At 42.8% G+C, this 18,932-nt stretch overlaps 1 protein-coding gene across 7 annotated transcripts in view; it reads right to left on the reverse strand.

Annotated features, from left to right (window-relative positions):
* CNTNAP5 (contactin associated protein family member 5) overlaps positions 1–18,932 on the reverse strand; it is a 421,643-nt gene that overhangs the window by 181,383 nt on the left and 221,328 nt on the right. For all 7 annotated transcript variants that reach the window (XR_012154186.1, XM_073305030.1, XM_073305029.1 and 4 more), the window contains 3 exons: positions 8,325–8,589; positions 5,587–5,736; positions 2,127–2,298 (listed from right to left, as the gene is read on the reverse strand). Coding sequence is in view for 6 of the 7 variants with exons in the window: in XM_073305030.1 (XP_073161131.1) it covers positions 2,127–2,298; positions 5,587–5,736; positions 8,325–8,589 (587 nt within the window). In the remaining variant the exon portion in view is untranslated. The remainder of the gene's footprint in view (positions 1–2,126; positions 2,299–5,586; positions 5,737–8,324; positions 8,590–18,932) is intronic.

Below are 18,932 nucleotides of genomic sequence, written 5' to 3' on the forward strand. Positions count from 1 at the left end.
CACAGATTGATCTTTGGCCTCTGAAGATGAGCAGAAACTGCTGGATTAGTAGAGGTGTATTGTGATTGTGTAACAATCACAACAATGGCATTGGAACAGCTGCACAGTAGGCCCATCAAATACATCGGTGTTCTCCTCTTCCACTTTAATAGACAAAAGTATTAAATGGTATATTTGGTCTTGAATCAGATGATTCTGATTTTCTAAGAAGGCCACAAATCATTTCTATCTTGCTATTTAACAACACTCAACAAAGCATTATCTCTTTTTATTATTTCATTTCATTTCAACTACTTATTTCGTACCAATCCAGTCAATCTTATCCAGTATATTGAGTCTGCTAAATTCATACATTGACATTTGGTAACCCTTAAACACGAGCAACATAGTAGCAGTTTTGATCAGCAGTTTTAATATTTATGACATTTCCAATAAGAAACTACCACTTAGGGAATTGAAGACAGAGGGTCTAGTCAGTTTTATAAGGAACCAGATTATGAGATGAACTGCCCACCTTCCAGAAGTTTCTAGATTCCAGAAAACCAATCCCCACATCTCCACCCAGTCCAATCTCTTCGAAATTCAATGGCAGTTGATGCCACTCACTAGCCCAGAGGTGGGCACACTACAGCCCGCAGGCCACATTCGGCCCGCAGGACTGTCCTACCCGGCCCTTGAGCTCCCGGCCGGGGAGGCTAGCCCCTGGCCCCTCCCCTGCGGTACCCGCGCCCCCACAGCCTCAGCTCACTGCACCACCAGCGCTCTGGCCCGCTGCTCCTACCGGGCAGCGTGGGCGGCATGGCTGTGAGCTTCTGCCGCTCTGAGTGGAATGATAAGGGGGCGGGGAGCCGGGGTGGTGGGGGTTGGATAAGGGGCAGGAGGTTCTGGGGGGCAGTCAGGGGACAGGGAGCAAGGGGGGGTTGGATGGGTCGGAGGTTCTGGGGAGGGGCGGTCAGGGGACAGGGAAACAGGGGGGTTGGATGGGTCGGGGGTTCTAGGGGGGTGTGGATAGGGGTCGGGGAAGTCAGGGAACAGGGGGGGTTGGATGGGGCGGGGGTCCCGGAAGGAGGCGGGAAGTGGGAGTGGGCAGATAGGGGTCGGGGCCAGGCTGTTTGGGGAGACACAGCCTTCCCTACCCAGCCCTCCATTCATTTTGCAACCCAGATGTGGCCCTCGGGCCAAAACATTTGCCCACCCCTACACTAGCCCCACCTCAAACGATTGATGACACCATAAATCCTCTTTCACCTCAAGGCTTCAAGATAGTTCTAGAGCTTTCTTACTGTTTCCTAATGTTCCCGAAGGACATAACAAGAACCTTGATGTTCAAATCTCTTCCAATTTAAGTTTCCAGAAGAACGTTTAGATTCACAAAATAAAATTAGAGACTATAGTATGAATAACTTTAATATATACTATGTTCATATAATTACTTCAGAGTGATGCACACATTCAAAACATTTACACGGAAAAGAAAAATTGTAAAACCCATGAAAAACTACTTTGTTGTATTTTTCCTTATATTAAAGCAGTGACTCCCCCTCACACACCTCCCTCAGCCTTGGATACAGATCCCGAGTTGAGCAGGATTTTGTCTCAGGTCTGTCCTTGGAAGATACAGACACTTGATCATTTTTAGTCCTATTGACTTTGTTATATGCCAGTGCGATGTGCCAGACTGCTGTTATAAATGTGGTATGTTGTACAGTCTAACAAGAAAATTGTAAATGATCTATTTAAACAAAACAGTGAGTACATTAAGGAGATGACATGTTTTGATGAATCAAATAAATTTCTCCTTCTCTCTCCCATTCCTTTTAAACTTCAAAGCAATCAAATGTTGTTTATGCATAAAATTTAATCCCTTCACAAATCTGTAGCTTGATTGAATTTGCATACTCTATTTCCTCTGAGCCAATGCTAAGAGAGCCTCCTGTAATTTAAGCTATTTCCCCTGCAGTCCCCTTATTTTTGCAGTTATATTTTCTATTAGCAGCTCTATTATGCCTAATATCTGTAATGTTGGAGGATTAGAATTTTCACTTAAAGCAACCTGCACTTATAAACTGCTTGGATGAAAAAAAAAAAAACCAAACAAATACAAGGAGAGAAGAGACAATAATTACCTGTCTTTGATGTCACACAGATCAATGTGTAAATCACTAAAATTCCCCAGGGAACCTTGCTGAACTAAAATGAGGTCCTTGGGCTGGTTATCAATAAAGATGAGCCTCATGCAACCTTGAAAAGCAGTAATGGGATTTAAACATTGGGAATCGGTGAAATTGTCAGGGCATCCTGTGAGACAAAAGGGAAGGAAGGGAAAGAAAAAGAATGAAGAATAGGGTTAAAATGAGCATTTATTTCTGTTGGGACTTCCTGATGGAAGACCTTGGGATCTAATTATTCCTACTGTTTTCTTTCCTTGCCCTCTACAAGCTTGTGTGTTATAAATCCTATGGTAATACAGAAGGAGAGCAGCCAGCCAAGGAAACCAGGCGCAAGGGCTTCCGACATGCTGAGCACAGTGAAATGCCCTTTGTCTTTTTTAAACGCTACAGTCAATAGTTAACTCCTCCCAGAGCAAATGCCGTGCAAAATTTTACAGTTGTTACGGGTCAGATTCTGTCAGGGCTAGGAGCGTGGATGAAATCCGATGGCCAGCTAGGAAGGAAAAGAGAGCAGAGACCAGCGTGTCTACCTCTATGTTTGGACAACTCCTACAGCAGATCAATACTGTATATCAGTCTTACAGTAGTTCTCAGAGGCTTCAAGCAGGCCAAGATCCCACTGTGTTAGATGCAGCAGGGATCTAGAAGGTGACAGTCCCAGTACCAAAGAGTTTACAATCAAAAAGACGAGGGGTAACATTTTCAGAAGTGCCTGAATGACTTAGGGGCCCAAGTGTTGTTTTCAAAAGCAACGTAGGTATTTAGGTGCCTAATGCCTATTGAAAACAGACACCTTGCAACACTGCTGGGAACCCCTCTCCTGGGGTCAGGCGGCTTAGGCACTTGAGGGTTGTTGTTTTTTTTTTTTTTTTTTCAGGAATGAGTTAGGCATCTGCATTGCGGCCCACAAAACAGCCAGGAGTGGTGGTGCGGCCACCCACCTTATCATTTTTAGCTCAGTAGTTAGAGCGCTCACCTAGGATGTGGGAAATCCAGACCCCAAGCCCCCACCCCCGCTAGGTGGGGAGAAAGGATCTGAACGGGGTCTCCTACCTCTCAGGAGAGTGCTCTAGTCACTAATCTTTGGGATATTCTGATATGGCGCTCCCGCAGTCTGCACCACTGTGGATCAAGAGTGACTGGAGCCAGGGGACTGGGGCTGGGGTCTTCCACCATCAGACTACAGAGACATTTTCACATTCACTCTCTCTCTCTAGCCCACTAAGAATGTATCCACAGTGGAACAGTCATTGGGCCAGTGAGAGAGAAAATGACTCTAGTCCAGTAGTTATGGCTGAGAGGTGGGAGACCCAGGTTTCAGCCCCAGGCCCCCCTACTCCAATCACTCTCTCATTCAGTGTGTGAGTCGCTCTGGGGCTTAGGTGGGAGATAGGCATCCGGATGCATAGAGTGAGGCAGCAGTGTAGAAGAAGAACCAAAGGTATGGAGGGAACTTTTACCCTGACAACATAGGCACTAAGTAAGTTTAGGGACCTACAGTTTGGAGGGAGTTTTCTGGATCGCAGAGGAGCCAAAACTGGGACTTGGATGCCTAAACCCTAGAATTAGGCATCTATGATTTAGGCAGCTAAAGACCTTCATGAATCTAGACCTGCATTCCTGTAAGAAACAGATTCTCTTCTTGCAGGAAGATGGAATTCTGTGGCTCAGGACCCTCCTTTCATCCACTCAACCTACTGGGGCTCCTAACACACAGACACCTCCCTGATGATGACCCATGCTCCTAAACAGATTAATCTTGAGCGTAGAAGGGCTCTTCATGGGGACTGCATATAGTCAGAATAAGCACATTAGCAATGATCTGTATCATATAGACATGGGCTTATTTGGGAGATTGGCCAAACACAGACCCATCAAATATCAGAATTTCACCCTATATATGAAACTAAAATCTGTCTTTAAAGCACATGGCCTTTCTGAACATCACGCATGATTATGCAGTGTTGTTGTAGCCATGTTGGTCCCAGGATATTAAAGAGACAAGATGGGTGAGGCAATATCTTATATTGGACCAACTTCTGTTGGTGAGAGAGACAAGCTTTTGAGCTTACACAGAGCTCTGAGCTCAAAAGCTTGTCTCTCTCACCAAGAGAATCTGGTCCAATAAAAGATATTGGTCACCCACCTCAAATCACTTGTTATTGACATACCATAAGAGGCACTTTCTGTAAAACATAGAAATCTTTACATTAGCCAAAAAAGGCAGATTTTTGGATTTAAACATATGTGGTGTCTATCATGTCAAAGCCCTGAATAAGGATTAGCTTCATAACACCCCTGCATCATTATACTCACTTTAGAGATGGGTAGAGAGAGAGACAGAGATGTTAAGTGCCTCACCCAAACTCAAATTGGTAGACCCAAAAAACAGAACTCAGGAATCCTGCCTCTTTGTCCCCTGCCTAAAATCACTACTGGTAATAGCTCATCTTAAGTGATCACTCTCCTTACAGTGTGTATGATAACACCCATTTTTTCATGTTCTGTGTGTATATAAATCTCCCCACGGTATTTTCCACTGAATGCATCCGATGAAGTGAGCTGTAGCTCACGAAAGCTTATGCTCAAATAAATTGGTTAGTCTCTAAGGTGCCACAAGTCCTCCTTTTCTTTTTGCATAAAACTATATCCCTTGAGCCAAACTTTTTTTTTTTTAAAGTTGAAAACATACTCTGCATTTTTTCTGGAATATAGCTGTTAAGGATGACCTGTCCTGGAGAACTCCGGGTAACAGTCTTGTTTGCTTATTCACTTTTATTCCTTTTTTAATTCAAAAGAGAGCAGGCAGGATGGAAAGTTTCGTATTCTGTCCCGGCTTGGTCACATCTCTTTCAACACAGCTGTTTGGTTTTTTTTTCTTACTCTCTCTGTTAAAATGTAATGGCACCGTAACCTCTACATTCAATGGGGAGGCCAGTCAATTCAAAAGTGGGCCAAATGATGGAACCCTTACTCACGGGGCTGCTCGTGAATACAGGAGCTCACTGGAAGGGTTCCTCAATGAGACCTATATTGGGCTCCCAAGTTAAGCAGGGCTGTAGTTATTTAAGGAGCAAAGATGGATCTGGCATACAAAATTGTGATGGTGAGAGTAGGCAGCCTAGCTATGTAGCAGCAGAAGAGGTATTGGTTGTATACCCTGTTGGCTGATGAGAGCCACTCTCTTTCATCCATATTGGTTTCTTTGTTGCTTTCTTCTCTCTCATGTTCACTTGTGCCCCACAGCAGTCCTCTCGTATGACAGACTGCACACCAGCACTGTATGTGTTGCCCCTCATCGTCGGGACAAGAGCCTGCAATTCCAGCTCCTAACTCCCTGCCACACAACACAGCGGGAGAAATGGGCTTTCAAAGCTCCGTCCCTGGCAGGTGAAATCCATCTGAAACAACCTACCTCCGAAATAGTAGCTTTTCCCAGAATAGATCTGCGAGAGGGTGGTTGCATGACCAGCTGCAGCGACGTCGTTATCCAGAGTCAGGGTGATGCGATGCCTTCTGGCATTTATGTTAACTGAATGCCAGAGCCCATCATGGAGATTGCTACCTGGAAGACAAATGCAGAGGGTAAAGGAGAAGGGGGGAGGAGAAGGTGGCGGTGGTGTTCACCAAGCCTCCTTCATGTTCAGTCTCTGACTGCATGGGGAGTAATGAAACAGCCTGGCTGGGAATGCAAAGAGCAGGCAGCAAGAAGAAACCAGCTGAGCTGATGATTTGATGCTTCTCTGCTCAGTCCATTACCTCTGGAAGTGCTGTGAAGTATAACAGGAAGTGGAGAGATTTTCAAGACCTTCTTAAAGGATTTATGAGGACAAGACCCACTGGCTTTCAAAGAGACTTGTGCTCCTAGAGCCCTTTAGCACTTTGCAAAATCCCCATCCCCCCCAATAATGTTAATAAAGACAAAATACCGTCTGGCTATATGGCGGCCCATGTGCATTGTGTTTGACGATTGTGCTCATTGAAAGCCAAGACTTCCACTCGGCACAGCCACTTCTACAGGGAATATTCCTAGGGGATATTGCTAATTGTGTCTTCTCTCTTTTGCGCACCTGTGCAAGGCTGGGGCCAAGCTGACCCTTTGCTTCTTTACTCTGTAAATCTGTGTCAGAATTATGACCCTTCAAATGTTATAACACGTAAGAATCCCAGGTCATCTATCCGGACAGCCTTACAAGTCACTGCACATGATTCTTATTGAACTTACATCAGTGTAAGTCAGAAGTAACTTAACTGCAGTCAATGGAGGTATGTCAGCATAAAACTGGTGCAAGCAAGATCAGAACTGGACTTCTGATATTTATTCTTGCTAATGGGATTCTCACATTAACATTGCTTTTTGGAGGAAGTGAAAAGGATTTTAGTGATAAGTAGAGGCATGTTAACAATTCAAAAATAAGTGCAAAAACTGTGTTGGGAAAATCTCTTAATTCGGAGCCAGGAAATGAGACCATTTCCATAAAAGCTTTTGCTACAGTGTGCACATTTTTCAAGGAAAAACAGGCTAATTTTCCAGGAAAAATGGACCAATTTTCATCCAACATTAGAACTACTTTTAAGTGAAAAACGTTGCTAAGGTCTGAAAATTGTTCAAGAGAAGATGGATCAAATTGGGGGTGGAAATGGGTCTATTTGTGAACAAAAATGCCTTTGCAGGGAGATGTGGACATTTGCAATTTCCCCATGCTTTTCATGTGAATGTAGCCACGTCACCGATATTTTGCAGCTATCTCAGGTTAACGATTTCACAACCAAATTAAATAGCAAAACAATTTGATTTTTTCCCAGCTTCACAAACAACTTCATTGCAAGGCAGGATGAAAGCGCCGTATCCAACCTTTCCTTGGGGGCAACCTGGGACTTTAGCCAGCTTCTTGAAGACTGTCTGTGCAGAGCTCCACCCTCCTTTTACCGTTAACGTTTGCGAACTTTGCAAGTTGAACACCAGGGTTCTATCTGACCAACTCTTCCCTGTGAAAGGTTATCAAACGCAGATTTTGGCTCCCTTTAAGAGCCAGGGATTTGTCCAGGTCCAGTTTCTACCCGGCATATTTTAATGTTGATCATTTTATTTACTACTACTTTTTGACTAATGGATTTTTTTTTTTAATTTCTAATCTACCAGTACACTCTTCATTTGCCTTGGGAAATCTGAGTTCAGATCCTAAGTGAAAATTAATTTGCCACATCTCCGACAAGTCCCAGTTTCTTCACAATTCTAATGATGGGAACGCTCTAGGTCATGCCTGGGAGACATCAACAGCGCTATAATGGGAAGCCTGCATGAGATCTGCCCAGACTGTGCTTGGTTCTACCACAGAGAGAGAACAGGCCTATTAGTTAGCCATAGCAGCCAATACAGAGCTGTTCCGTACATTCTATTTTAAGAGTATTTTTTCCCACACTTGGCCCTATTAAAGTCTGCTTTGTGCCATTCCAGCTGTGTAAAGTAGCCTCAGAGCTGGCTTAAGTGGCCAGCTAGATTCTCCTTCCAGTAAGGAATCCTCCAGTGCTGCTGATCAAGCACTACAATCCCTGCACCACCCCCTCCTGGCAGCTCGCAATGAGGGGGTGTACTGGGGTATGGCCTAGAGAAAGGGACATGGCTCTGGGAGTCATTGCAATCAGGCACAAAATGAGAGGTGCCGTAGGGTTTCCCTAAATTCTGGCAGGGGTTGAACTGACCCCAACTGGCTCTAGTATTGTTGGGGGTGGCGGGAGGGATAGAGGTGGATTAGAGCCAGTTTTACCCAGTCCTCTCAGGTCCTTTGGGAAATGGAGTTTGATCAAACTCAAGGATCTAGCCCACCTTTTTTAATAGCTGAAAAGACGGGATTTTCACTATTTCTCTGTGGAGGAATGGAAGTTAGTCAGTCTGGTTTTCTACAGAAAATTTAGACTGACTATAAAGAAAGTTGTTCAGCAGATTTAGGCCAGAGCTACCCAGATCCAAGCTTCCTTGGTTCAGGCCCAGCATTAATGTAGACAGTCCCGCTATTATTGCTCCAAAGATAAGGTTCAGTTTGGTAAGGAAAAACAAGATCAGACCTTCCCTCAGGTGGTTGTTCTCCCTTTCAATATGGCTGGCCGCAGAGATTAGAAACAGGCACAGGAAAGAGGAGCCAATGAAAGTACCTGCACTGATCTCCATGGAGTTTTCTGCCACTTTCTGTATGACAAGTGTCAACCTGCCAGCGTGAAGGTAAAGCAGGAGAATGCCGGAATCTTCAGACAGCTCCGTGGACAGAAGCATCCCGTCTTTGTTCCACGTTCGAAACTGGAAGCTGACTGATAGCCCATCAATCTGGGGGGTGCCAGGTAACAGCAAATAGCTGCTGCTGGAGCTGAGAAAGGTGATGGGAACAATTGGTGGTTCTGAGCAGGAAAAGGTCACGTTGCCCTAAAAAACAATAAGACGCAAACATGTCAGGCTCTTTTTTTTTTTCATTTGGAGACCTGCCAGCTGCTTTAAACACCTACCCTGAAAGCTGGCCTTGATTTGGGGATTCTTTTGCTCTCCCATAGGAGTTCTAAACATTGTACATTTATGTCATCTGCACAGGTTGACACCAGCAAGTGTCTTGCTGAGACGCAGTTATGCACCTGATCCTGTTTCAGCTTAGCTCAAAGGTGGATGTTTTGCCATTGACCAAAATGGGAATAGGATCAAACTCTTTTGTCTACCAGATCAGTTGTTCAAGAGATTATACATATGGTGGCTTCTGTGCATTTAGATAGTAGAATTTGTGTTCGGGCAGTGGGTGGGAAACATCACCATGTATTTTTTTTCTTATTTTACATGTATATCTACCACGCCGTAAAAAAATAACGATCCCTTGGATTTATTTAGCACCTCCCAGTATGAAAGACTTCAAAGGGGGCAGAAAAAACTGTTATGTCATTGTTTTGTGCGTTGTTAAACGGCCATCATGTCTCATCCCAGAGCGCTGGCCCTTCAGCAGTGGTGGGCGAAATTGCTCCTCTAATGTGCTTTGTGATCACTGTGGATGAAGAGCACTACCCTAAATGTAATTCTAATTGCATGTTTTTCCCACCACTGAAATGCAGCCACCTCAGGGCTGAAAGGTATTAGCCTTTATGAACTAGTAAAGTTACAGACCAGTTTGTTAGGATGGGAAGACCAATTTATTAAATTAAAACTACTGGAAACATTTATGTAGTCAGAATGTAAGCACCCAAAGTGGAACTTGGCCAATGTTCTTAGACCAGTCTATAGGTCTTCTTACTCCACAAAGCAGTGTAGAAATGAATCGCTGGATGATCCCATTCTGATTAACAATGGTTATGAAGGAGGGCACTGGGCGCTCTTACCCACATCCTTCCCACTGTTGCCTATACAGAAACAATTTTGGGGAAATTATTTCAATGCTGCATGCTCAACAAAATGACGACAGCCAAGTTAAAATCAAACACATTTCCAATGGTATACTTAGGTTGTTTAGAACCTTTCCCTGCCGGCACTCTCACTGAAATCAGGGGGACTACTTGAGAAGATAGGTACTGACCTACCAGAGTAGCTCCATTCTGAACATTATCTCAGATCTTATTGCAGCCAGTAGGAGAAGAAGATACCTTATTGGGTTTTTTTTCCCACCATATTCCATGCTGATTATCTAGCCAGGCCATTTGAGTCAGATAACAAAAACTTAACAATTAATGAGGTCAAAACATATTTACAGAACAACATTTCTTCAAATCTAGAAAATTGCTGCAACCAGCTTGCATGGAACCAAAAAGCTTTGTAAAATACGGGCTGAGGAACCCGTTCAAGTGAAATGCTTTCTCCATGGTGCAGCCTCTCATTAGAGCTGATATCTCATTCTAACAGCATAATTATAATGAGCAATACATGATTGATATGTAGGAACTTGTATGGTGCTTGAGGAATCCCTTATTGAAATGACAAGACAGGTAATGGAACTATACCCTATCATTTTCAAGACCCTTTCTAGTCTTTCTTTTACACTGGAAATTAATAAAGGGCCAGAAAGAGAATTAAGATCTTACTGGATGAAATAAACTCTTGATGGATTATTTTTTCTAGGTGATGAACCAAAATAAGCAATGGGAAAAGAAAACAGAGGGTATGTCTTGTCAGAATGAAGATTTATATGTTCTAATCCAAAAAGCATCCAAACTTATCTAAGCCTCAATCACCTGGGAGCTGGGATGGAAATTTCCTCATAACCTCTTAAAAGTTTCTAGTATATCTTGGTTTCATCTAAGTAGGAGATACAAGAAGGGCTACTTTTCTTGGGGTATTTCCTCTTCTGGCCTCAGCCAAAACCAAAAGGCACAAAAACATATGAAAATTACATGAACAAATAAGTAAAGCTGATTGGACTGACGCCTAGAAAAACTGTAAAAATTTGCTCAACATTTTCATATTTTTATAGTCAAAATTAAAAATGCAGAAAAAAGTGTCTGAAATTTTTACATTGAAAATATTTCAACTAATTCTACAAAAATGTTAGTTGAACTTTCATGGACCTCAAAAAACATACATAGGCTTCAGCTCAGAGAGAATGTTCACTGCTGTTCATATTTTTTCCTGAGCCTTCACCCCCATCTCTCATTAGAAGAAGCAAGCTATTTGCTTCACGAGCAGCAAGCAGGGTGCTAATCTTTGCATGGCATAGCATGGCTAAATGAAGCTAGAGTTTAGATATGGTTTTGTCTCCAAATTCTTTGCAACCGTTACTAACTGGCTGAAATGCACCCCAGAATAAAGCAAGTGTTTCATAGTGCACAGCAAGATTTCAGAATGGGTCAAATTCACTCCTGGTATAAGCCAGCGCAGCTCCATGGATGTCAATGTAGTTACCTCCACTAATAGATCTGCCGAAATAGATTTAGAAAGTGCAGAATACATCATCTGATTGAATTTATATACAGGATTTTAATTACACAGAATGTAATTTACCTGAGTTTGAATTTGGTCAGGATATTGGAGTAAATGTCCCCATATTTGGAAAATATATCGTGGGATCTTAAGTGCTTCAAGCACACTTTTGTGTCTCATCTGTAAGTCAGCACAACACCTCTTAGCAGCATGCTAAGGTAAGAGTTCAGTATTTACCCAGATGAAAAAGTTACTTACTGAATTACCAGTACCAATTGATTTTGATTGGTCTCCCATCCACATACTAATCTAGACCAAGCCTCCTTAACATCATAGAGTTGACATGAGTCAAACGTTAAAAGGACCTGTCCACAGCTAGCTGCAAAGAATACTACATGAAGTATACTATGTGGAATACTTGATCTACTAAAGTGGGAATGCTTTGCAAAATAAAAGGGGTTAAATTTGCAACACATTATCCACTAAAGTTATTCCACTGGGTCTAGTCACAAGTAAACAATTCCCTATAAACCTAAATTTCATCAGACCCAGTTGGCCGCAGTTTCAAAACTCTCTCGAGTGCATACAAGACTTTCAGCAAACAGTTGATTTTGCAAATTAACCTAGTTTAACTGAAAAGTAAATGTTCATTGGCAGGGAAACAGGATAAGAAGAGTCTAGTCTCTAGAGATAGATCAGTTATGTACAGCTGCTAGAAACGCCAGCTAACTATCATCAGGCATTTGAGAATTCCATTGAATCCGATGTCTCCAAACTGATTAACTGGGCCTTTAATAAGTAATGAAATCTATTCAAAAGGACTCTTACTGCTATTACAAGTGGAACTCTCTAAATCTATAGAATAAAATGGAGATGTTTAAATATTTCCTAGGCAAATGTGGTTCTGACCCTCACCTCTTAGAGCAGTGTTCTATCACTCTCTATATTGTCAGGGGACACATAGCAGGGTGAGTGTGTCCTAACTTGGCAAAGATGTTGACTAAACAGTTGAAATCATAGCAGACAATAGCACATTAGTGTTCAAGGAAGAGACTAAATATTTTTCTGAGACCCAACTTGAGGATACTGTTGCCATATAGTTGATTGAGATACAAATATGATACCACACAGAGGACCAGATGATTCTGAAGGTCATGATCCTAACCCAAAGCCACCTGGCCTCTTTCCAATGACTTCTCAGGGCTCTGGATCAAACCCTAGAAGAACAGATATTAATGGACCATTCAGCTTTTTCTTGGCCTTTTACATAGTCCTAGCTACTTTTGAAGAAACAGGGGAAACTGCCGCAGTCGGAGTAGGATGAGGCAGGTGGCCAGATGAACCAATGCTGACACATCAGAACACTACAGAATAGTCAACTGAACAAGAAGCCTCTATGTTTAGCCTACCACAGAGATGCAGACCAAGCCGACTGCATGAATAGGGAGAGCAAGCGAAGAACATTTCTGAGCTCTCACTGCCCCTGAAGGAACAGGGGATCTTTATTCTGCTCATTAGCCACTTCGGGGAGAGTACCCAAAGCAGCAGAGAGATGTTTTATCTGGGGAGAGTTAAAGGGAGAGGTCAGATGGCTGGTAAGTGGACAGAGCTCAGATTACCCGAGCATAAGACATGGCCTCATGTGTGTTAATAACAGAGTAGAGGAGGGTCCTGCTGGCTTTATTTATTTATTTATTTAGAGATTGGGTCCCTGCAAGGAAAAGTATCATTTAACCAAAATAAAGCATTCAATAGACTACAGTATTTTCCCTGTGGGACTCCGGGGGATTAGATGCTTGGCTAAACAGCTCTGAGTTTTCTTTATCTCAGCCTCCTGAGCTTTTAGGGCACAGGCCAACATTGTAACAAAAGATTTTACAGCCTTTGCACTTGCAGTAACTGAACATTATTGCTCCATACTATGCGGCCATAGCAGAGACTCAGTTGCAAATGACAGGAGCAGCTATAAAGCTCATTTGAAAAATTATAAATCATTCCTTCTGGGGAGGGAGCCCAAGCAAGGGAGGGAGGCACGGCAAGAAAAAAAATTAAACTAATCTATAGCTCACTCAATAGTCTCTCTCCTTCCTTTGATGAGGGAGAGCAAGACTAAAACCAGTCTTTCAAATTCACCTTACTAAGGAGTGAACATAACGGATGAGTTAGCTGAAATTTGCGAATTATCACAACACTGGCTTGTGCTTTATGCCAATCCAGGGCAAACTTGTCTGTGGTTTATTAGATTTTATTCTCTGGAACAAAACACAATAGCAAGGAGATTTTTTTTTTATTATTAAAACTCAGCAATATCCACTTTAAAATAGAAAAGTGCCTGCAAAGCAATTCTGATCAACTTTTTTTTATTAGTTTCTTCACTGAATTTGTTTTCCCCTTTAAACTCTGGGAGTCAAAATATGATAAGGCCAAAGTGGACTGACTAATGGCTTAAACCATGGGAATGAATAGCTCAGATTCCAGCTCCTAACCCTGGCTGAGTAAATTCAATCCTTCCTCCTACACTAGGTATATACTGTACGTAGAATACTATGTAGATTACTAATCACGCATAATTTGGACGAGACTTAAAAACACAAGGTCATTTAATCAGAATGGGGGTTTGCTTTGGCATCCTTAACTGCTTGAATATCATGGTAACAACTAATACACCACTTTCATGGTATGTAGCCATAAAGGGCAGCAGGTGATGTCTCTATTGAAAACTTGTAACTTATTGCTACTCTTAATCATTGTGAGATGTGTATACTGTAATGTTTAAGGAATAATATAACTATAAATTCTTGGAATAAAATTGAGTCACCAGGTAATTATATGTCTCACTGTTGTCACCCCCTCCACCTTGCTAATTATGCAATGCATTGTGCTATTGTCCACTGTTGCAATAACCTTGAAAAGTCAATGGAAAACCATCAAAGATAAACTATAAATACTGAAACCACTTGGAAGTGAAAAGGAATGATATGACAGCAAGAGGATGGTCCTATCTGTAAATAAAGACCCTCCCCCCCGCCCTCCCCCCGAAAAAAGATTCAGTATAGCACAGGGTGGAGAAAGACACTCTACATCCATTCACTGAAGAAGTACCTTGATGAGCAAGGATGCTTTATGACAGACCAGGCCCTAGCTCCCCGGGGCCAGCAAATGCTGCAAAAGACTGAACTTGGGAGTGAGAATCTACTTTATTTGCTCGGAAAAGGTGACTATTAATAAGCGTAGGTCCTTGTGTGCATGTTATGATTTTATTGTGAATGTAACCATTTGTTTCCATCACTCACACAGATTTCTATTTGAATCCCTGCTCTTTTTTAAAATAAATTTATAAAATAAATTTCCTTTTGTTTTACTATAATCGGATTCAAGTTCTGTGTGTCATACAGGAGTGGTGCTCTAAGGTGAAACTGGTAAACTGGGTTTCTCTGTTCCTTTGGGAATGGAGGAGCTGGGATTTCAGAGATCAGGGGCCAGAAACCACAGGGGATTTAATGTGGATCATGTAAAGTAATGCACATTGGAAAAAATAACCCCAACTATACATACAATTTATCAGGAGGGATAGCTCAGTGGTTTGAGCATTGGCCTGCTAAACCCAGGGATGTGAGTTTAATCCTTGCGGGGGCCATTTAGGAATCTGGGGCAAAAATTGGGGATTGGTCCTGCTTTGAGCAGGGGGTTGAACTAGATGACCTCCTGAAGTCCCTTCCAACCCTGATATTCTATGATTCTATGATATGATGGGGGCTAATTTAGCTACAACTAATCAGGAGAAAGATCTTGGAGTCCTCATGGATAGTTCTCTGAAGACGTCCACACAGTGTGCAGCATCAGTCAAAAAAGGAAGCAGGATGTTAGGAATCATTAAAAAAGGGATAGAGAATAAGATGGAGAATATCTTATTGCCCTTATATAAATCCATTGTATGCCCACATCTTAAACACTGCATACAGATGTGATCCCCTCATCTCAAAAAAGACATACTGGCATTAGAAAAGGTTCAGAAAAGGGCAACTAAAATGATTAGGGGGTTGGAACAGGTCCCATATGAGAAGATATTAAAGAGGCTAGGACTTTTCAGCTTGGAAAAAAGGAGACTGAGGGGGGATATAATAGAGGTCTATAGAATCATGAGTGGTGTGGAGAAAGTGAATAAGGAAAAGTTATTTACTTGTTCCCATAATATAAGAACTAGTGGCCACCAAATGAAATTAATGGGTAGCAGGTTTAAAATAAATAAAAGGAAGAAGTTCTTCACTCAGCGCACAGTCAACCTGTGGAACTCCTTGCCTGAGGAGGTTATGAAGGCTAGGACTATAACAGGGTTTAAAAGAGAACTGGATAAATTCATGGAGGTTAAGTCCATCAATGGCTATTAACCAGGATGGGTAAGAAATGGTGTCCCTAGCCTCTGTTTATCAGAGGGCGGAGATGGATGGCAGGAGAGAGATCACTTGATCATTACCTGTTAGGTTGACTCCCTCTGGAGCACCTGGCATTGGCCACTGTCGGTAGACAGGCTACTGGGCTGGACGGACCTTTGGTCTGACCCAGTATGGCCCTTCTTATGTTCTTAATGGACTCATTTAGCCTCATTTTGAACCTGTTTGATTCAGAGATTCAGAGTTTGATTCAGATGTCATTTAAGTCACATTCTGCTTGAAGAGGCTGTGAAAAAAGGGGCAGATGTGATGAAGAAAGAAAAAATTGAAGTGGAAAACCAAAGTGAACTGGACTCGGCCTAACTATCCATCACAGGGGTCTTGTGGTAGGCCAGGATGCAGTTCCAGCATTTCTCCCCCATGGCCCCACCCGTCTCTGCAGAAGTTATGGTGCACTCTGGAAAACTGAGATCTGGGAAAGCATTGGGGTGATCCACGTCTGACTTCCCTCAATGGCTCCAGCACATTTTTCCTCAGCGTACAAGTTAAAAAATGGTTTGTTTTCCAACTCTCTGACCTGTAAGCACTACTTGGGATATTTAGAAATGACTGGCCTGATTTTAAGAGGTAATAATAAACGCTTATTATAGTGATTAGGCAGAAGGAGACCATGAGTATAGACAAGCAGATTCTTCTCAAGATGATAGTGCCTCAGATCAACTTAACAGAATAGCATGTTTGGAGAGGAATGAATTATTAGTTTACATTCTCCTGTCACTAGGCATTTCTCCTCACTCTTTGATGCTGGCAATTGGTTATTTCCCCAGGGAGCACAGTGATGCATTTGTGTGTCACCACATCCCTCATTATGCTGAATTGTCATTCCCAGATTCAGCATGGCAAGCTGACATGGAATTTCAAGCACACGAGGGCTGACTACACCGGTTTACAATAGGAAATGGAAAAGTCTGACACTTTCCTCTTAGATCTCAAATAGGCTGGGGGTTCTCTATGCTATTTAAAAAATACATCAATATATTTATGAACCTGGGGAATGGGAAGGGGAACAGTCCCTATTTTAAGTGAACACGAACAATGGCACAGTGTCAAGAAACTCAAGAAGCGTCTTTTCTGAAATCTTCTTTCCTACTCCCCATCTACTTCCCCTCCATGTTCTACTCGAGGTCTCTTTCACACAGGTCTGAAAGTCTGGGTGATCTCACTAAAGGCTAAAATGTAGGTCAAAAGCCTAAGACTAGGCAGATATGGGGTAGAACCAGGAGGCCAGATGCTCTGTTATGTCCAACTTCTGATGGATGCAGCAGAGATGAGGGATGGTTACAGCTTCCTGACCCACTGCCGGCCCTCTAATCTGTACTAGCTAGATATGGTGCCTCATTGACCATCTACAAGCTCGGGAGTGCCGGAGTGCAACCACCTGTGGAACTCTTTGACAGAGGATGTTGTGAAGGCCAAGATTATAACTGGGTTCAAAAAAGAACTAGATAAGTTTATGGAGGTCAGGTCCAACAATGGCAATTATCCAGGATGGGCAGGGATGGTGTCCCTAGCCTCTGTTTGCCAGAAGCTGGGAATGGGCAACAGGGGATGGCTCAATAGACGATGACTTGTTCTGTTCATTCCCTCTGAAGCACCTGGCATTGGCCACTGTCGGAAGACACAATCTTGGGCTGGATGGACCTTTGGTCTGAACCAGTCTGGCTGTTCTTATGTTCTTATCATCATGTTCTCTCCATACCCGCTCTCCACTAAGTGGGTCAAGAACTGATGGGAGGCTTGCACAGGAGCTAGCTTTACACCAGCTGTAGACTCCCCAGGGCTGGCCAGTCTCTACTGCCTGGGCAACATAAAAGGAGTGGGGCAGAGCAGAAAACCTGCTCCAGCAGCTAAATTAGGCTCTCTAAGAGACTGGGTGATTTTTTAAGTGTTTGTAAAAGCCACCCAGGGACGATTGGTGAACATGAGATTTCATCCCTAAGTGGTGGTGGTGGTGCTGATGGTTATGGAAGTTTGACAACTCTTTCCAACCCAAACCAGTGAACATTTAAGAGATGGAATGCCAAGACTCTATACGACGGTTATCAAGGTCAAGGACTGAAGAGGAAAATCTACCAGCGTGGAAAGAAAAAGCTCCCTGGAGAGAAGGCACTAACATTGCATGGGATGACCAAGCAGAACGGATACAGGTTGAACAAGACAGGCAGGGAAATCCAAAGGCAAATTCCAGTTCAGAAGAGACAGATTGCCTCATTGTCTCCAGGCCTTTCCCGAAGGACATTTATTGCATGTCCAATGACTACAAATGAGTTGCAGAAAAGGACAAGTGCAATGATAATAAAATGCACCATCCAAGCATACTGTCTAAATGGAGGGTTTATATTGTCAGTCTGCGTTTTCTCTCCCTTGCACTGGGTGTAGCCATTTGGGGGGCCATTCCTCTTATCGAGCAGGGTTTTATTTTTTCACCAAGAGGTCTGTGCCTTTGGAGTTGAAGTGTCGTCATTCTTCCCAGCTCAAAAAAGACCCATATTGTGACAAAACCAGAGGCTGATGGATGTACCACTGCTCACAAGACTGGCTCACTTCCTCTGGTTCATATTTACATTTTGCTACTGTATACTAGATGGAAGATGACAAAACAGAGACTTGTCCATTCAAGTCTGCCTCCATTTTGGAGGGAAAAGCCATTTTGGTCAGGAATGATGACTTTTCTAGTTTAATACTTGTGGATCTGGGTTTAGACTGTCAGTTGGGAGACAGTAATTTGTCATTTGCCTCCAGGACTAAACAGAGTCTCTACTGAAAATAGAATAGAAGGGGTCATACTCCCTTGTGCCTTGGAAAAACACTTTGTTAATACAGTTGCTTTGACAGCTTGAATGACAAAGTGGACTGATGGGCAGAAGGTAAGCAAAGGAAAATTTGTGAGCAGAACTTTTTGGACCACGGTACAGAATAGTTTCCACAGGTGTTAAACTTACAGGGACTCAGGTATACAATGGACTGTTTGAAGTGGAGAGCCAAAGTTTGTGCTATACTTCATTGTGTGCCTTTGCCATTCCCCTTCACCATGTTTTCCCATTCAGCGCTACCTCACAAAGCACAGTAACATAAAGCAAAGCCCAAGCACAACTCGGGGAAGTCACAGAAATTTCAGAGTGACTTTCTGACACTCTGGGCATGTGGAATCATCACTTGAAGACCACGATTGAGTTGAAGTACAGGCCTTTTGTCCCACAAGACCTTTGATAAGGCAGAAGCTCTTTTCAGTGTTTCAGAACCAAATCCTCTGAGTCAGTGAAATCCTACGGTGAGGAGAGAATTGTGGAGGTCCTGTAGCGCCTGAGTCATGGAGGAGGTAGGAATTGTGCCTGTGAAAATCAAAATGCCTTGTGGGGATGTGGGGGCTGAAACTGTTGGAAAGAATATGCTTAGCAATGTCAACTTCTACACATGTACAATAGACTT

Source organism: Lepidochelys kempii, chromosome 11 (assembly GCF_965140265.1).
Source record: "Lepidochelys kempii isolate rLepKem1 chromosome 11, rLepKem1.hap2, whole genome shotgun sequence".
NCBI classification, from domain to species: Eukaryota; Metazoa; Chordata; order Testudines; family Cheloniidae; genus Lepidochelys; species Lepidochelys kempii.